Here is an 18,726-nt window from a genome sequence, read left to right as displayed (position 1 = left end):
GCTGTTGGAGCTCCATGCAGCATGAATGGGCTCGCTGCCCAGAATGTGCCATGTCTCCACCCCTTCCCCGGCACCATGCCCTATCTGCCACGATAACAACAGCCCGGACTGAGCCACATTCCACCGAGGGATGGAGGAGGAGAGAAACACGCACAGAGACACACACGAAGCACACCAACCCATATATCACAAAGCTATATCACAAAGCTACATACCAAAACACACACATACACCCTTTCCTATACACAGAGGTTGGATACAGTACAGAGGGAAGTGACTGGCTGATAAAGGGACCTATTGTTGTGTGTGTGTGGAAAAGAAAAACTGACAGCAGTCACTCTGATATACGTACCAGCACAAAGACGGACACAAACAATTAAACCCTTTTAGCTAAGATGTCAGAGTGCACATGCTTTATCAGCTTTAGTCCACGGATAAGCCACAAGAACAACAATTGAAAATAACTTATTTTCATTTTCTTCTAACAAGTGGCTGTGGTGTTCTTTAGTTTAACTAAATGGTTTTTTTTTAATTTATATTCAACCACACATGCCTTATTCTGTTAAAAAGGGGAATATTGGCATATGCAGTTAGTAACATTAAGATGCAGAATAACAACAGATATTACAACACAAAATATGTAACAAGACATAAAGTTAGACCAAAACTTAAAGCCATAAAATAAACAAGACTATTCTTATACAACCTAACAAGAATAATACTTTCTAATTATAATAAGTGTGGTAACCTCCACCAAGGTTTTTATGTTTTGGTTTCTGGTCAGTTAAGTTGTTGTTTGGAAGGCAACTGTGGCACAGCGTCTAACAATCAGAGGGTCTGAAAAGTGTCTTACGATAAGATACTTAACTCCAAATTGCTCCTGGAGGTATAACCATGATATTGAAGTGTGTGTTAATCACTAAATCAATAAACAACATGTAATGTTTTGCCAGAAAATGTACTTCACAGATTGAAATTTAGTTTCAGTGAAAAGTGGACTATGTTTTTCACAGAAAGCCTTCATGTATCAAGTTGATGAACTGCTCACCTGTGCCCGCTCCACTGCTCCCTCAGCTGTAGGGATGTCCACAACTCCTTCTCTCAGAGTGGCAAGTCTGGCCTCGAGGCCCTCCACCTGGCTCGACATCAACTGGCTGGCCTCAAGACAGGTCAAAGCTGAAAGAAGACAAGCAGGAGAGTGAGATGTTTATAAACTATTACATTAAGCTATTTGCATCAGGACAATAGCTTTAGGTTTGAAACCACAAGAGGGCAGCGAGCCGGTTTAGGATCTGTTTGTCTGTTTTTATGTTGTGCTCTTCTAAACAATTGGTACATGTCACTCATGCCAAATACACAAAAAAACACTATAAAATCAAGGCTCATCTGCTGTTCATGGCAAAGATGATTACATGAAAAAACAAAGTTAAGTAGTGCCCATTTGTGACTACTTCAACCTCGTTTATATTTCATTATATTGAACTTGCTGTTCCTGCTCTTCTCCTCTCCTGCTCGGTCAGTGTTTTAAAGGACCAGGTGATTGAATGCTCACATAATCTGGCTATGTTTATACACAAAGAGCAGGTTTTGAATGTAGTGGGGAGAGGAATAGAGAGAGGCCCTGTCAGGAGGCTGATTGCCCTCAGGCAGAAACAAAATGGTTTTGTTTGGCTTTCATCCAAATCCTGAGAGTCGTAAAAGCCTAAAAGGCACGGAAAGAGAGACCAGACACAAGCACACACACCTTGGGTCAGGAGTGGGGAAGAGCATTTAAGTCTCCCTTTACAGACTTCTTTTTGGCCAATAGGAGTGCATGTAAATTCCAGAGTAAAAACTATAAAACGGTGCCTGATTTTAGGACTGCTCCAGGTCCAAGTCTTCAGGTGAAGATGGAGCTGGAACAGAGGGACGATCTTACACAAAATCACTCATGGATACACGCACACATCTGTGAGCTTCTGGAGGCCGTATAAGGGCAGCACCCATTACCAGTGGCAGGCCAAGGATTCATAAAAGCTGATGTCACATTTATACAACCCCTGTAGGACTGAGCTCTGCGGATCTTAGCTATCACTCGTTCAGTCTCCCTATAAACCTGAAAGCTTTGAGCCAGGAGCAAGCAGAGAGAAAATGGGCTTTGTTTTAGGGTAGGCTTAAATCTGTACTGCAGCTCTCTGAAATAAGAGCATGCCTCAAGGCTGAGAGGTCCCTTGAAAAGCATGTGGTACTGTTAACGCCAAGGGGTCTGCTCAGAGTTTGGGATTTTTTAGAAGTTTTCCTGTTCATTGATTTAATAAATCATTTTTGATATAGTTCAGCAAAAGTACCTTTGTGGACGTCTTGCTCTCTGCTCTGTAGCCGCTGCAGTGTGGAGGCGTGATGCGCCGATACCACCACCATGTTGTCTTTCAGAGCGGGCACGGCTCCTAGGGACCCCACCTCCGCAGAAAGCTGCTCCAATCGCGGGCTCGAGGCGGTCATCTGGACAAGTCGGGACTGAAGGACACAAGAGGAAAGCGCTTTCTAATTTGTATCTGAAGAACTTTCAAAAGATAACTGAGCAGGGACAATTGTTGCCGTTTCTTCATCTGAACTATTGTCAGCTTGGCTCAAATGTATATTAGCCTATATTATATATAGCCTATGATTTGCATCAAACATTACATTATTTATGTTTCATAATGATCGAGAATGATGACACAAGAACACAAAAATTCAGCAATTTCTTAAACTTTGGGATCTATTTTGTGCCCTTAAGTCGCAAAGAAATAAGTTAGTCTGGAGTAAACGTCACAGGTTTCTGGACTGATTGATCCTTTACACTGACAGGTTATCCCTTTCTACTCAAAGTCAAAATAAAGTTCAGTTTAACTGCCACCTTTCAATGACTCAAGCATCCGAGGTACTCTTTCACGTTAATATATCCATTTTGCCCTCATGGTTGTTTTGATTTATGACTTTCTTTTGAAGTGTTTCATCTCTGCTGTGAAAACTGAACTATTTTTGAGACTGCAACTGCATGATCTGAATGTAAGAGGATTGAGGAAAGGGGTAGGGGTGAGGATTAAAGTCACACAAAGGAGATCAGGGTGAATGGGGATGTAGACGCTGACTCTCACCTGGCATTCTCCACTCCGACTTCTGAGCCCGGCCTCGTTGCACTTCTCTACAGTCGGGGTCGAGTCCAGCCATTGATCTTGTTCCTCGAAGGCTCGGTCGAGGTCTGCCAGCTCTGCAGACACGGCTCTGACCCGGCTTTGAGTGTGAACTCGCTCACGGGCTGCCTGCAGCTCCCGCACACACACATCCCACTCGGTTTGGATCAGGTTTATGTCTGCCCTCACCGAGTCCACACGCTCTCCCTCTACAGAAAAAGACAAGTCAAAAAATATAAACGCTCCCTTCAAACGGCTCACAAGTAAAGTAAAAGCACACTTTGAATGTGTTTTTGCATAATTTTGTTGGAATGTGTCACAGCCTGTGTTGTGAGTTTTCTGACACTGAAGCGAAAGTATTAAACACTAGCGGATGAAAGATTGGAAAACACAGCACGGATGAGAGAACTGCAGACATGAGGGAATAAAATAAGTTGAGTTTAGTGGAAAGTTTGGTGTTTAACAAATCTTCTCTAACTTAGGAGTGCTGCTCGACTACCCCTCACTGCCTCCAGAACAGTGTAAACACATCAAGAACCCTGAGTGCCTCTTCATTTCATTGAGCAGTTATATGGAGTCAGCCACCCTGCAGGCTGACAGATTTTTACAACTCTGTCCACAAACACACACACACACCACACACACGTTCAGATTACTAAAACTGAAAAACAATCAAAAAAATGTAAGCTTGTAAATGCCTGGAAAATACCAAGCAGCTGTAGAAAAGTAGTAAAACCTTATGAGATGAACAGTTTAACAGGGAAATGGAAGATTTCTGTTAGAGCCTCTGAGAAACAATAAAGATGGGAACATCTTTTCTGAGAACTTGGATGGATTTGTTTAAAATAGTGTTTGGTTTATTGTCACTAATAATTTCAGTGTGATTGAGAAAGGACCATTTCCTCCTTCCTTCATACCTCTCTCCAGCTGGTCCATCAAGACCCGTCCGTCCTGGATCACTTGACTCACTGTGGCGTCCTTTTCTGTGAGGTCCAACTCCAAACCCTGCAGTGATTAAACACACATTTATGGTGATTATTAAAAATATGTGCTAATTTGAAGTATTTTGTAATCACCTGCAGGTTTACCTTAAGTTTCTCCTGCAGGTCTGGTGTGTCAGGTGTAGTGTCAGGGTGTGTGGAGGCCAGCGCCTGAGTGGAAGTCTTCCATGTTTTAATCCAGATCAAGTGGTCAGACAGCTTATTTTCAAACCTGCAGGACACAGAACACAATGTGTGTATTGGGGTTGGGTTTATTCTTTCACTTTCCTGACAAAGGAGGTAAGTTCTGAGTGTCAAAGTTCTTACAATCGTCTGACTTCTGCATCTGTCTCCACCAGTCGTTTCTTAGGAGGAGCAGGCGGGGCCAAGTCCTGGTCGGCGATCGAAGCAGCCACAGCAACTGTATCCACGACGACCTGCTCTTCCACCTGAGTCATCCCAACGTCTGTCACAGCTTCCATTACCTTAGCAGTCAGAGTGAGAATTAATTAGACATCAACCAAACTCACCGAGTTGGGAGCAGAGAATTTTAATTTAGAAACAACAGATTTAATTATCTGTACCCTACTTCCCTTTTAGGAAAAATTATTTAATTCATATTGAAAATCGATTATAAATTCAATTTTAAAGAAACAATATTGCAACATTGTAAAATCAATAACTTATGCTATTGGGAATTTTTTTTAATTAGATCCTAAACCTCACAACCTCTTCATGTTACTGTATTTTACATGTTTAATTCTTTTTTACTTATCTATCGAACAATCAACAATAATTTAAGGGATTTTACATAACTTTATATAATTTCAAATCCATATTATCCCAATCATATATTATCATACTATTTATTATAGCTTTTTAATGTTATTTTATCCAAGTTGATCCATCTTCGTCAACACTGACCTCAGCATATTTAAATGAATAGCTCCTTTTTCTTGAGGTGTAGTTTTGTACTTTGTGCATTAAGTTTTCCACGCAGGAGGACAAAACCCATTCTGACACACTGACACACACCTGGAAGGAGCAGTCCTCCAGCTTCTGCACCAGGTTATCCCATCGATGAGCCAGCTCCTCTGTGTCCGCCTCAATCTTGGCCCCGGCCTCAGGGCTCCGGAGCAGCGAGATCACATCCTGTCCGGCATCAGACAGCTGGTCCAGAGTCCTCCTCTTCTTCTCCATGTCTTCCTTCAAAATCTACAGGAAGGAGTCACAAAAAAATGAAGGGCTACACAAAACATGGAAACCTTATATTGAAGTTTAAAAAGGCATTTAGTTGTTAAAGTATCTGGCGTGGCAGCTTCGAAGACTTGGCAGATAACTTACTGCTAATCGGCGCACATTGGAATTCATTTCACTTGGGTCCTTAAAGTTGCTGGTCTGTACTTCACTCAAGGCCTCCTCATTTTCTGCCAACCACTCTCTAAATAAAGTCTGGAAAACGTGAGAAAATAGCATTAGCTTCAAACACCTAGAAAGCTTTACAAACAGTCTTGGTGTCCTTTGAACAAAAACATGTTTGTAACCCTTTTAATTCATAACTTGAAGACCTAAAATCAAAAGCAAACACATTTCTAACTCAAACCACAGTTTTTATAGTAAATATATTTTTTTTAAGTTTCTGTTAAAGAGAAACACTAGATCTTAAACATTGATAGGTTAATGTAATGAAGTACTAATCACTTTCCTTCATAATAATGTAAAAATGAAACAAAAACGGTCAAATGTGAGCCGTTTTGAAGATGCTAGGAATAGCAAACACTTGTGACCAATTATGCTGGACGATCTAATTAGAAAGAAAAAAGGAAGACCATGTGCATGATATCGTCTGTGCCTGTGTCTGTACGTGTGAGAGTGAGTTCATAGTGCATGTCCTACCTGGTCTGAGAGAAGCTGCTGCCACACCATGAAGACTTCCTGCAGCTTGTTCCACCTCTCCTCTGTCCAGCGACACACAGCCGCCCAGCGCTCACCCAAAGACTGGAATGCAGGATAAAGACAATTGTTACTACCAACATGTTCTCAGAAACACTTCGCAAAGGACGGGGAAACATTTAATACATGTTATTTGGAACTCGATGTACAAAATCTTGTAACCAAAAACAGCTTCCTGTAACAGATCTAGGATATTTTTTGTGAAAAATTACCAATGTTATTACTCGTGAATTAGCAATAAAAGGCTAATGTAGTGCACGTCGTAGATGGAGGCTCTGCTTCTTGAACTGACACATTTTAAGAAACTCACTTGCAGTTGCTCCTCCAGGGCAGCGGTGGCACTCTCACCGCTGTTCTCATCTACGACGACCACCATGTGTGTCAGAGAGTTGACCTTCACCTGCTCCGCCTCCAGGTCATTCTGAAGCTCCTGAACAGAAACGCAAACAGTGAACTCAGCACGGTCACATGTTACCCATTAACAGAGCTGGCAGAGAAGCTACTTGGCTTCATGGGGACACCATGGAGACAGTGAATGACTCATTAAGTAAAGGATCAAACATGTGATGATGCATCACAAGACTGGTTTAGGCCAAGGGAAGTGCAGTGAGAATTATTTTTGTCTCCTTCCTGATCATAGTTTATCAATGTCCCATTCTCTAATGGACTACATTCATGAAAAATCATCACTTGGACAGAAATCTTACTTTGTGCTGATCTATCTGTTCTTTGTAGAGCTCCAGGTCGTTCACTGACGGTTCTGTTTCTATCTTTCTGATTCGCTGCTCTGTCTGTGACAGCCAATCAGAAAGCTGCTGCAACTGCTGCTGCTGAAGATCCATCAGGACTTCATGGAGCCTGGAGAGGGAGAGTCAGCACAGAGTGAGGTGAAGAAATGAAACAGAAGCTATATATCTACACATCTGTATGGTGTCAGCTCAGTAGCACATAGTCTAGAGTAAGTGATAATGTTGAATACAGACTCCATGCACAGAGTTATGGCACGCATAAGCACAAATACTTTAGATCAGGGTCAATAACGATAGAGCGGACAACATGAATACAATTTATGAACAACTATGTGTGTGCATGTATGTGTATGTGTGTAAAGCATCGTAAACCTTGATCACACAGATTGAGTGTTCGACTTGTTAGGCCTTGGTGGGCTCAAGGCTTATCAGATGTCACCTTCACACAGTTTGCATTATCAAACACTCTCATTCTAAAGAAAAACTCATAAACATCTAAGATCAACAGAGACGCAGAGAGAAAAATGACCTCGGAGCAAATTGTTGCTCATGTTGGGATTGCCCTGCACACTACCAGTGAATACATCTACAGATATTTTCATTTCAAGCCTTATCTATTTATATTTTCTGACATAAATAAACCAAAATGATGTAATGTTTGCAATTAACAACAGCAAAGGGTATTCTAACCCCCCTGCAGGTCTGAAGCAGGTGTGCTTGTTTGTGTTTCTACCTGGCCTGGCGGTCCATGCTGGCCACTCGGAGGTTTTCCCAGCGGGAGTTGAGGAGGCTCATCTGCTCCCGTATTTCCTCTTCTTCTTCGTCGGTCAGATTGCCCTGGGCTATCAGTTGGTTTCCCGCTTGAAGCACATTACCCACACTGCTCTGGTGCGCTGTCAGCTCCATCATAAAAGCCTTTTGGGGAGGAACATAAAACAGTTATTTAAAAAGATGTAATGCAAATCTTTGACTCTCAAACTGTGTGATTTGTGTTCTTTAATGTTGCGTCTTCCAGAGAAGCTATGTTCTAGCACCATACAGCCGTGGGACCCACTAACTGTATGTACACTATGATAGTTAAGGAAGACGATGTATGACCACATACCTTTAGAATGATCCAGATTGAGTTTAACATGGAGCTTTAACATTGCTTGTTAAATGTGAGGCAGCATGCTGTCTCTTGGCTCCCACATACTAACATCTGGTTTCTCCCCACCCTTGAGCTTTGCTTGGTATACCACTTAATGATGCCCTGCAGAAGAACCGGGCATCACCTCTGCACTCTTGCATTTGTGAGTGTTGCTGTAGCAACAGTCAGAGCCAGCCTGCGAATAGCACACACTGAATAGCAGAGTCTGCCAAGCAGCCAACTGAGGCCAATTGCAAAACAAAAGAGGAATACTTTAAGAAGAAATACAAGAGAAACTTTGAAGGAATTTGGTTGCTTCTCAACTCTTAGAGGAGCTGCTCTTTGCTGTTGTGCGCAAAATGAAACCCAATGAATTGAGTTATTGTCTGTTTTGTGTGAGCTCTGTGGATGAGTAAGCATTTTTGACTGCACCTCTGAGCACATGGTTTTTGATTAGGCTTTGCTGGAGAAGTTGGAGTATGTGAACAACTTGGCTGAAGCAAACTGATTTGTTTTAGACCTGCTGTTAAATAGGCTTTGGGTCTCACTACGCGCTTCCTGCTTTGACCCTGGATTCCAGACATTAGACTTCACAAATATTCACATTTCAGCCAAGGGAATCCTGCCAAAGCCCCCTGACACACATGCACAGACAAACCCTGCAGCTACGCCTTCTCAAGCAAGCAAGTAAGCTCTGGGCCAAGGCACCGTGGGGTGCTTTGCGCCAATGTTCTCAGCAGAATTCCTGGCATTCCCAACATGTACAGAGCATGTACAGTTGGTTGTGGGAGGCCTCTATCTCAGAGAGAATGACAGTTGACAAAAAACTGACAAATATCATGTGGGTCATAAAAGTGTGTCAGCATTTGTATTGTCAAACAATACGAATTTTATTTTAAACGGATATGTATAGGTCCATTTAGGATATCTCTTTGAGCATGTCGTTTTTTAAACAGTTAGGGACGTTTCATCTACTAAAGTAGGAAGGGAACCAAACTATTTTTCCCTTTTTAATTTTTTTTACATATCCACAGAAATAAATGAATGTATTAATGAATAAATAAATATACAAATAAATACTTTGATGGGTAAATAGAGCTGTTGTTTGTGCGTTCCTCTGCTTGTGCATGCAGCCTCACGCCAGCTTGCAGGTCTCCTCCTACCTCGTGTGTGTGAAACTGCTCTTTGACTTCTTCCACATCGTCCGACACCTCCTCCTGAATCTGCAGAGCGTCCTCGGCCGACAGCAGCCAGGTCAGTACCTCCTCCAGCGTGGTCTGGTAGCTGTCCAGGTCCACTTCCATCATGCTGCCCTCCATCTCCCCCTCAGTCTCTGTCAGGGGGCTGGGGGTCTCAGGCCGGGGGCTGCTGCCCGCTTCCTCCATCTGCACATTCTGAAAACATGAGAAGAGGGATTTTTTGATTTTCATATGAACATATCAGTTGGTCAGTTTTAAAATAGAGCCAGAAATGTAGTTTACTCTGGAGTACGCAGAGGGACCTGCCTTGCTGACTTAAGAAAAAAAACAACTGCAGGACTATTATAGGATGCTGGGAGGTGCCCCTGGCATGCTGGGAAGGTCAATCCTCATTCTAGGAATAGCAGACGCTTTGAAATATAGTGCTATCCTGGGTAAAGTTGGGTATACAGTTTGAAAATGAATGGTGAGCTGTTTTTAAAGCATTAAAGCGTAAAAATAGTTTATAGTACAATAGGAAAAACATGTCTGAAAGGAATGCTGCAGTGTCCTTCAACAACTTCCTGAATACATTCCTAAATAGTTCCTTAAGTTTTGTCAACACAATCTCACTTTTGAATACCATTAAAAATACAATTTGGATATAAACCATGTTTACATGTGACGTCCTTTGTACACAACTGAATTAACAAACTATTCCAGGTTTACACTTTTCTATAAGTAAGCAAGAAAAGGTTCAACAGAACTCAACAGATCTGTGTGGAGCCGAAATGAACGGGAGATATCAATCTATGCACGGCAGCGATGCCAAGTCAAAGATGACAGAAATGCTAATGGGTGTGTGGAGACTGGTACAGTAACAAGTCAAATAGCCCTTTGTGTTCCAGGCTGAAAATACACAACAGTAACATATGTGCAGCGATTTTGGGATAAGGGCAGGTGCTGAAAATACTCAATGACCTTTGATATTTTGAAATAAGTAAACAAAAATAGTGTAAGCCCTTATGTTAGTGAGCTGAGGATGAAAAGACAGCAGCAGCAGCGAGAGAAAAAGAGTGAGAAAGAGAGAGTGAACTATACAGAGAGAGAAAACTGCAGCCTTGGTCTATTCATTGACTTGAATGGCTGTAAAATAGCTGTGGTCTGGCACAGCAGAACACTTTATTATCACCAGATGATTTGCTCAACTCGATCTCTGCATTCATCTCATTTAAATCCTGGAGCATGTAATGATTCACCATCATCCATACATCAGTTCACTTCATCATCAGCAATATTCAATATTATTAGATTTCAAGCTGAAGTTGTTTTGAATGTTGAAAACAATCAACTAAAATCACCAGAAAGAACTTCACAACATCATCAGGAACCTACAACTAAAAGGAGGGAACCAAACAGTCAGCAAAAACAAAGGGCCTTTCTTTTTCCTCTCACTTCCAGCAGCATTACGCATCACTTCCTATGAAGACGAGCTGTGCCAGGAAAGTAAACCCCTCGTTGGACCAATCAGCCCACTATTTAAAACCGCTTTCCAGCTCTCGTTCCAAGGCGTGGGAAGTATGTGCCCTTGGGCAATAAAAACTTAAGAGGTGGTTTTGGAATTCTGACTCAAAACCTCTGAAAGGAGCCGCTCCAGGGATGCATGTGATTGAATGAAATTACATTTTTGGGGGTGATGCTGTAGTTATTGTGGAATATAGTATGTTAACAATGTGAACAATTATCAGAACCACACGTTAGTGAAACAGCAGGGAAGTCCAATTGAGTCAAGGTGTAGAAATAAGACACAGATGTTGTATCAGCATGTGCGTGTCAGTAACATACTGAAGCCACCCGCCCACCAGCACACAATGCTCAAATAACCTTCCCTGTCAAATCTCTATTCCCCTCATTTCCTTCCACCCCTTCACTGCTCTGTGTTTCCAGCAGCATGCAGTTTGGTCTGTTGGCTAATGTCAGCTGGGTGAGTCATGGCTCTGCTCCCTGTTTAGCTGCGCCTGCCATGCTTTTCATGAGCAGTGCTGGAGAGAATGAAGGAGACGGCTTTTTCACTCATTCAATCAGGAAACACACAATGAGGCACTTCACAGTATTCCTTATTCTTGCACATGCCAGCTGCTGTGGCCTTTAAACTGAATGTTATCACGAACACAACGCGGCCGCAAAAGGTTGAAGCAGTTATGGGTCCAGATTTTTTACGGCTTGAGCTTTTAGCTGTTGGGGCTGACGTTCAGGAGCCGAGCTATCATCTCTCCGTTCATAGAAGGAGATAGCGGCTTGTTTACGCCGGCACAGAAAGGAAGGTTCCGAGAGGCAGCAACCGGAGGGGATATATCTGCTGGTCTCAAGCACTGTTTCACTTCTGAAATAACTGAACCATGGGGATTGAGCACAGTCTTTTGTTTTTTGGGGGTGTATCGATACAAATGCATTGTGAACAGTTTAAATTAGGACATCCAGGTTTCAATTCAGTACGTCTTATAACCCAGAACGTGAATGCTAGTACTTGCAGTACATATGGTACACATTATATACAAAAATTGGCATGTGCATAACATAAAACTTCAAGTTCAATAAAGAACGTTTTAGCATTGTGGCAGCTCTTGCACTATAGGCTAAAGGATGCTAGTAAAGTTAGCTCAGCTTATATAAAACACAGCTAGCATTATCGTTATGGCAAACGTGCATGAGAACAAAAAGATCAACAAGAAATACTTTCCGTATCATTTAGATCCACTGTTAAACTAACAAAAAAAACAGCTTAAACCGACTCAGATGAAACGATTCTTCATATTTAGAACATGCCAAAGGAATAACACATTTTAGATCGCTTACTGAACAATCACTTATGGGAATCATAACAAATAAGCAAGTTTTTCTAAATAAATCGAATGCTATGTTGTGTTTTTCTCAGTGCCGACAGAAGTCCTGAACCAAGACCAAGGGTTGAGAACCAGTTCAGAACTGATTCTGCATCTCAATTATTAAGAACCATCTAATTGTTAAGAAACTCGCTTTTGGATTCCACGTATACATTCCTGAGGTTTGGGCTTACTGCTCTTCTGTTTACATCTCTGGTTACCAGCTGTGGGTTTTGCACACAAAGAAGCACCTTGAACTCCTTGAGAAGCAGATGTATCCATGGAATCCAGTGAGCACTATCTGTGTGTGTGCAGTTTGAAATGCTGTGTGGATAGCGAGGAGACTCTCCCCTTGGTCTAGATCTATGTGTCTTTCCCACTTTGCCCAGAAGGAAACTCAAGCTTGTTTTTCAAGCTTGTCTGGTACCCTCCTGTATCATATCACATACATTAACTGTGTGGTGTTTTACCAGAGCACTGAGTCCTCGACCTGAGCCCTCAGACTCCACTTTGTATTTGCGTGGCAGAGTCTCCACTTCTCTGATAGCCTCCATGGTAACGTCTTTGGGCAGCACGGCGAACAGCGATGTTACGTACATGATGATGGACTTCTTATCTGGTAACTGCACCGCCACGTCTGAGAGAGAGGGGGGGGGAGAATAGTGGGAGGGAGGCAGAGATAGAAATCAAGCATGAGAGGCAGCATGGTAGATGGAGTGAGAGGAGATTAGAAGGGGAGGAAGGTGAGAGAGGAGAGAAAAGGGCAGGTTGAGACAAGTTATACAAATTAAACTGCTTTGACATAGGTCAGATGTGACTACCACTGGGTCATGACATAAGAAGTGTATGAATATAAACAGCTCAGCTACACGCACACCGAGGATCTACAGGTGCTCCATCAAGTAGGAAAACATTCTGAGCAAACACAGCTTCTTACAAATCTTCAGCCAAAGATAACACCAAGTATTTGCTCCACCGTGAGTGTATCCAACTGCTGGCAGGACATGAAGGTAGGCTTTGTGAATGCAGACCATGTTCGAATATGTGGGAATGTTTGGTAGTAAAATGAAGGCATTCCATATCCAGCTTTTACTTTGTTTTGTTCCGCTTTAAAAAGGTAGTTTATGGGTGACTGAAATATAATTGTTTATATAAAAGAACGTTCTACAGTCATCCTTGCCAAAATAAATACAGTTGGTGTACAACATGGGAAATGTTTTTTAAACAGCTCCTAATGGACGTACCTTCTGCATCCAGTAGCCTCTCAATAGCCAGCTGGTCTTTGGCTACAGTGAAGGCATGGTCCAGTCTCTCCACAGGGCTCAGTCGGACCACCTGATCCCAGCTGAATACATTTGGCCTGAAGACACAAAGAACAGTGGCAACTTTAACATTCAGGATTTCCAGAATAGGGTTTCCAGTCTCAGATTATTAATATAACACGCATATCTGCATAAATATGCGCATTTCTCAAAGTGCTGGAGTGAAGGTAAATAGTTGATTTTCTGAGATCATAGCTTCTGTTGTACATGCATGTGTTTTTATACTAACTTGTGTTTTAACAAAGGGGGTGGAAGTTTGTAGATGTATCTTGTTCTGAGCGTTACTCTAGTGCAGAAAAAAAGTAACAAACATTTGAAGCATATGTGTCCTCTGTACAAAAAAGACTCTTCCCTTAGGGGTTCAGGGGGACTTGCGTTGAAGCCAGTTGGGTATGGAATGTGTGTGTTCAGTGATCCACTTAAACCCCGGCCCAGGTCTAAACCAACACTGGCCTTTCTCACAGCTCACAGGCCTGTGTGCCAGTGTGTGTCACTAGTAAGAACAAGGGGTTACAGAAAGCGGGGGAAACACCCTCTGACGCTTCTCTTACTCTTTCTTTCACACACAACGGCGTACACACACACTGAGCGTGTGCAAACAGTGTCATGGCAGGCGTAAACAGAGCAAGTCAAGCCGTGTACACACACCCGGCAGGCGCTGACCTGTCAACCTGACCCCCCGCCATTTACACACAGAGAGGGAACCCTCACAACCTCTCCTTCACACACACACACACACACACACACACACACACACACACACACACACACACACACACACACACCACCTAAATTCCAAGCCTTGGTTTTTTTACATTCTTCAAAGTCAAACGGCATGTCAAATATTCAATGTCACCATAGGAACAAATACAACAACATGAGAGTATGGGAAATGTAGTCTACCAGAAATGTGCATGACTCAAGTCATACAATTCAGACTAAATGTACCATGGATGTGAAAAGGTAATCCTTGAACTGGTTTAACTGGTTAACAGTGTTTGTTACCATGACGTTACATCTCTCCTCACCTGAAGTGGTGCAGGATGCCGTTGAGAGCCAGGCCGTCAGCCCAGCTGGTGGTGAAGTTCAGCACATTGACTTCTGGGTAAGAGCGTGTGCACTGGCGTACCCAGCTCAGTAAGATCTTCTCACTGTTGGTCTGCTGCAGGTTGGACATGATATCCTTCATGATGTCTTTCACCTGCACGAACATGGAAAAACACACATTTATATGGGTGAATAAACCAGATTAAAAATCATTTTATTCTGCACATCTTGCATGTGTTTGGTGTTGATATGGAAAGGGATACTTATTATAATGATCATCTTATGTAACAGGGGCCCATGGCAGATGAATGCATCATGCCAAATGCAATTGGCACAGATTTTGATAATGTGTAAGAAATGATATGAGAATATCACAGTTTAACACCAACACGTTACATGGTAATACGAATGGCAGGTTTGTAACTAACACAATGCAATTCATACTGTATACAATGACAGGTGAAATGAATGTAAACTCTAAATAATAAAACAACTAATATTGAAAGAACTGGCAGTGATAAACCTTTTTTTAATTAAACCTAGGAAAAACGTACACAAAGCAGTTGATGACATGCACGTTTACATGCATGCACGCACATGTGAACATCACTACTGATTTTTCATAATCTGAACTTGTATGTGTTCACCTGCCAGTGGAGGATAATACTCCAGATGAGGCCCAGAGTCAGCTTATGGTTTCCATCCACAATATCTGTCCCTCCTATGTTTACCAGATCAACCTGAAAGTGACAGACGATGAGAGAAAAACATGTTTATGTGAATATGAATAATACAAGTATTGTTAAAGCTGTGTATTAGTTAAAAAGTTGAAATGATTCCTGTGTTGAGCAGATACGTTGAAAAGCCGGCTCAGATGCCAACAATAAAACACTGCCAACATTATAAAACTGTAAAAATCTTTTTTTCGAAATTAGGCAACACTTAGGAATCGTTTTATTAAACTACAAAGCAAAAATCTAAGTTTCTTGCAGTGGAGTATAAATGATTCCTGCTAATGTTAATGAGTGTCCACATTGTTACAGCTGAAAGATTCTCAACCATGCCTTTTCCCCCCACAGTGGATTATACCACACTAATTACACCCTTCAATTGCTACTAATAAAGCATGTCTGCAGCCTTGTCCGACTTTAGTCATATGAGGTGAGGCTAAGTGCGAACTGATTACATGTAAGTATTTTGGAGAAGATCAAGGCACTGAGTGGAACATGAGGTCAAGTGTCTGGTCAGACTCAAAGTGACCTCTACGTGCACGACAGAGCTGACCCCTGAACTGTTCTGTTCCCAATTAGCCTCATCCCGCCAAACTATACTCTTTTTGTCTGTCTCTCTATCCTTCTTTCTCTCTGTAGCTCGGCCTATCACACAGAAGTCAGCCCTCTGCATCTGTGTGCATGTTTCCATCCCCACCTTCTAAACTAGGACATATTTCCAGTTGAACCCACACTTTCCAAAAACTTTGACAAATCACACACCACCGGTCATTAGATGCCAGAGAGGAAATAAATAGTGCAATGACACTCTTCATATAGTAGCTCTACAGATACAGCTGTAGATTCATGTTACAGTATACGTGCATAGTAAAGTCATGTTTTCCAAAGCTAGGACATCAACAAGAAGCCAATTTCAAGTATACATGTGGTTTCTATACTCTTATTTTCAAACACTATTTTCTCCAGGCAGCAGACTTTAAAAGGCTTGTGGGAACTCTGGCCTTCGCTGCCAGCTGGGGTTGAGAGAAACCAGCAGGGGTTGCATACAAACTCCAGCTTTGCCAACTTCCAGTGAGCATGCCCTGCAATTTAGCTCACACTGCTTGGGTCAAGGCATTAAGTAACCAACCATTGTACACATGAGGAGGGCTGAGGGAGTGATGGAGGGAGACGGACAAAGAAATATACTGAACTCAATATAGACACATTCAGAGAACATGCAGTCGTGTATAGTTGCAGAAAGTGTTACCGGGTTTGAATAACGCAGGAGCACACTTGGCTAGAAATGGACAAACCTCGGCTAGTGTGAGACAATGTCAAATGTAGCATAGCCAACATGTGTGTGGGTTTTACTTCAACATAACACAATAGCAGCTAAGGTTGCAGTTCATTATGGTTCCCTCTTTCTGACGGTGCTGTGCTGTAATATGCAGCTAAAATGAAACCCTGATGTACATGATTTGGCTGAAGGCACATGCTAAACAACAGCTGATGTGACAAAACCCGAGAAGAAACTGCAGAGAACAGCAGATACTCACATTATTTTGATTCAGGACTTGAAGTACTTTGTTGACGTTGTTGAGAGCATGCACTCTGGTGGAGCCTCTCTCTTTGGTCTGAGGAACAGGAAACACAAATCAGGTGACGACATGTTCAGTCTTTATTAGCCAATCATTATGCTGCAGAAAACTTTGGTAGTTCAAAATCTTCAGAGACACATGGGAGTAGTTTTAGTGAATTGAGTCTATGAAACATTTATTTACAATCGTCCAGACTGATGCAGTAAATGTGGATGTGAGGCATTGCTGCACAGAAAAAAGGAATGCCATCACTCAGCAGTGAGTTTCTCTCCATACATTCATCACACTCGTTACCCTATCAGCAGTGTCCACAGGCCAACTTATGGAAAGAATGGCAGGATGGATCGCTGCCAAGTGCAAATCCTTTTTAAGTCTTCACATACCTCAACCACCCATTAGCACCCCATTATAGAATTAGTATTTGGGTATCAGCGTGCGTGCGTGTGTATGTGTGTGTACTGTGTGTATGGATGCAGGTGCTAGAAAGCAGATGTGCTGTTGAAGGGCTAACAGCGAGGTGACACTGATAAAAAAAATAAGGAACACCAAAAAACAGAAGGAGCTCTTTATAAGATCATGGTTGTTCAGTGAAGACATGTATACTTTAGGATGTAATATGAATAAGTGATTGTTTTTCTCCTTTTCTGTACAAGCGTTTTTGTTATTATGTTAAATTCTCCTTCTAATCAGTTGTTAAATGTGAGCTTGAATGCTAATAACTCAAATGAATCTTTGTTGAGCAACATCTTTTTGGAGGAATATCTGAATTGTCTTGATAAGATCAAATACATTTGGAAAAACCAGCAAACTTCACACTTCGATAATTGAGGAAGTGTGAGATGTAAATGTGTTCGCAAAAACATCTGTTCCTAATTTAGCCGTTTCTATTCCAGCATCAAGCTAAATAAATAAATCTCCTGAAGTCCCCTCTGGCTTTAATGTTAACATTAGATTCAACTTTCAAGTTTATGTTTGAGTTTTTATTCCACAGCTCAAGTTGAACCAGAAGTGAAGCAAAAATGATGTGAAAAATGTGTGTTAAATGAACTTATTCCTTCTTTTTTTTGTGTTATTGTTTGACACAAAGGTCTGTTGATCTTGATAGACACACACACACACACACACTCACCAGTACAGAGTCAGTGAGACTCTCCAGGAGGTCCAGTAGCTTCCTCCCATCCTTCAGGTCGGAAAACATGTCTTTGATGGGCGTCTTCCCCGTCTGATGACAAGACATAATATGAATGATCAGAATACAGCAGAGACACCAAGTATGAGAGCTGCAGCTCAGAAATATTCATCAAGATATTGTTACATTAAACAAAACATAAACAATCCAAACACGTACACAACTACAATTGTAGTTCAGATTTAGAATTATATCTAATAAGTAAAAAACTCTAAGACTTAAATTGCTTGATCGCTTAAAGGTCCCCTATTATAATGTTTTTCATCAATATATTATAGGTCTCAGATATACACAAAACATGTCTCTGAAGTGTTTGATCATGTATTGTAGCATCCCATAATCCCCTCTGTTTCAGCCCTGTTTCCAAAGTGCTGATTCTCTGTCTGTTACTTTAGATGAAAATAAGGAGCCACTCCCCACGCCCCTCTGAGAGAGATTTGGTTAAAAATAACAAAAGAGCCGCGTTCACACCGCAGTACTTTTCCCACTTTAGTTCCGATATAGTTCCGAAATGTCGCGTTCACACCAAAAACAGCCGGAACTAAAATTAGTTCATGAGAACCTTTTCACCCCCTTTTCAGTCCCTGCTAGAGAGCAGGGACTTCCGTGGGAGAAAAAGGTTCCTATGTCTGATTGGCTGGGCGGAATGCAAACCACGCCCCGTCAAACTCCCAAAAGGTTTTGTGAAGTCGCCATTTTATTATCCTTGCATTAGCATGATTAGCATTAGCATTAGCCCAGCGCAGAAACGCAGAGAGACTAACTTATGGAAACACAAAATAAAACATGGGAGCGGTGGAGGTGTCGGCGTTCTGGCGATTTACTCTGAAG

The 18,726-nt window shown here is 41.9% G+C and overlaps 1 protein-coding gene across 1 annotated transcript in view; it reads right to left on the bottom strand.

Moving 5' to 3' along the window:
* utrn (utrophin) overlaps nucleotides 1-18,726 on the bottom strand; it is a gene marked incomplete at its 5' end in the record, with an annotated part of 48,459 nt that overhangs the window by 23,523 nt on the left and 6,210 nt on the right. Inside the window, 19 exons of the mRNA XM_010790799.1 lie at nucleotides 1,049-1,176; nucleotides 2,328-2,496; nucleotides 3,120-3,364; nucleotides 4,073-4,160; nucleotides 4,244-4,367; nucleotides 4,463-4,620; nucleotides 5,171-5,350; nucleotides 5,480-5,587; nucleotides 6,032-6,133; nucleotides 6,399-6,518; nucleotides 6,796-6,946; nucleotides 7,571-7,752; nucleotides 9,130-9,360; nucleotides 12,497-12,663; nucleotides 13,271-13,386; nucleotides 14,377-14,549; nucleotides 15,043-15,135; nucleotides 16,665-16,742; nucleotides 17,836-17,928. Coding sequence (XP_010789101.1) covers nucleotides 1,049-1,176; nucleotides 2,328-2,496; nucleotides 3,120-3,364; nucleotides 4,073-4,160; nucleotides 4,244-4,367; nucleotides 4,463-4,620; nucleotides 5,171-5,350; nucleotides 5,480-5,587; nucleotides 6,032-6,133; nucleotides 6,399-6,518; nucleotides 6,796-6,946; nucleotides 7,571-7,752; nucleotides 9,130-9,360; nucleotides 12,497-12,663; nucleotides 13,271-13,386; nucleotides 14,377-14,549; nucleotides 15,043-15,135; nucleotides 16,665-16,742; nucleotides 17,836-17,928 — 2,706 coding nt within the window. The remainder of the gene's footprint in view (nucleotides 1-1,048; nucleotides 1,177-2,327; nucleotides 2,497-3,119; nucleotides 3,365-4,072; nucleotides 4,161-4,243; nucleotides 4,368-4,462; nucleotides 4,621-5,170; nucleotides 5,351-5,479; nucleotides 5,588-6,031; nucleotides 6,134-6,398; nucleotides 6,519-6,795; nucleotides 6,947-7,570; nucleotides 7,753-9,129; nucleotides 9,361-12,496; nucleotides 12,664-13,270; nucleotides 13,387-14,376; nucleotides 14,550-15,042; nucleotides 15,136-16,664; nucleotides 16,743-17,835; nucleotides 17,929-18,726) is intronic.

This window comes from Notothenia coriiceps, unplaced genomic scaffold, assembly GCF_000735185.1.
Source record: "Notothenia coriiceps isolate Sejong01 unplaced genomic scaffold, NC01 NC01_scaffold00034565, whole genome shotgun sequence".
In the NCBI taxonomy this organism is placed as follows: Eukaryota; Metazoa; Chordata; class Actinopteri; order Perciformes; family Nototheniidae; genus Notothenia; species Notothenia coriiceps.
Note: the sequence above shows the minus strand (reverse complement) of the source record. Positions and strands in the feature narration are given on the sequence as shown.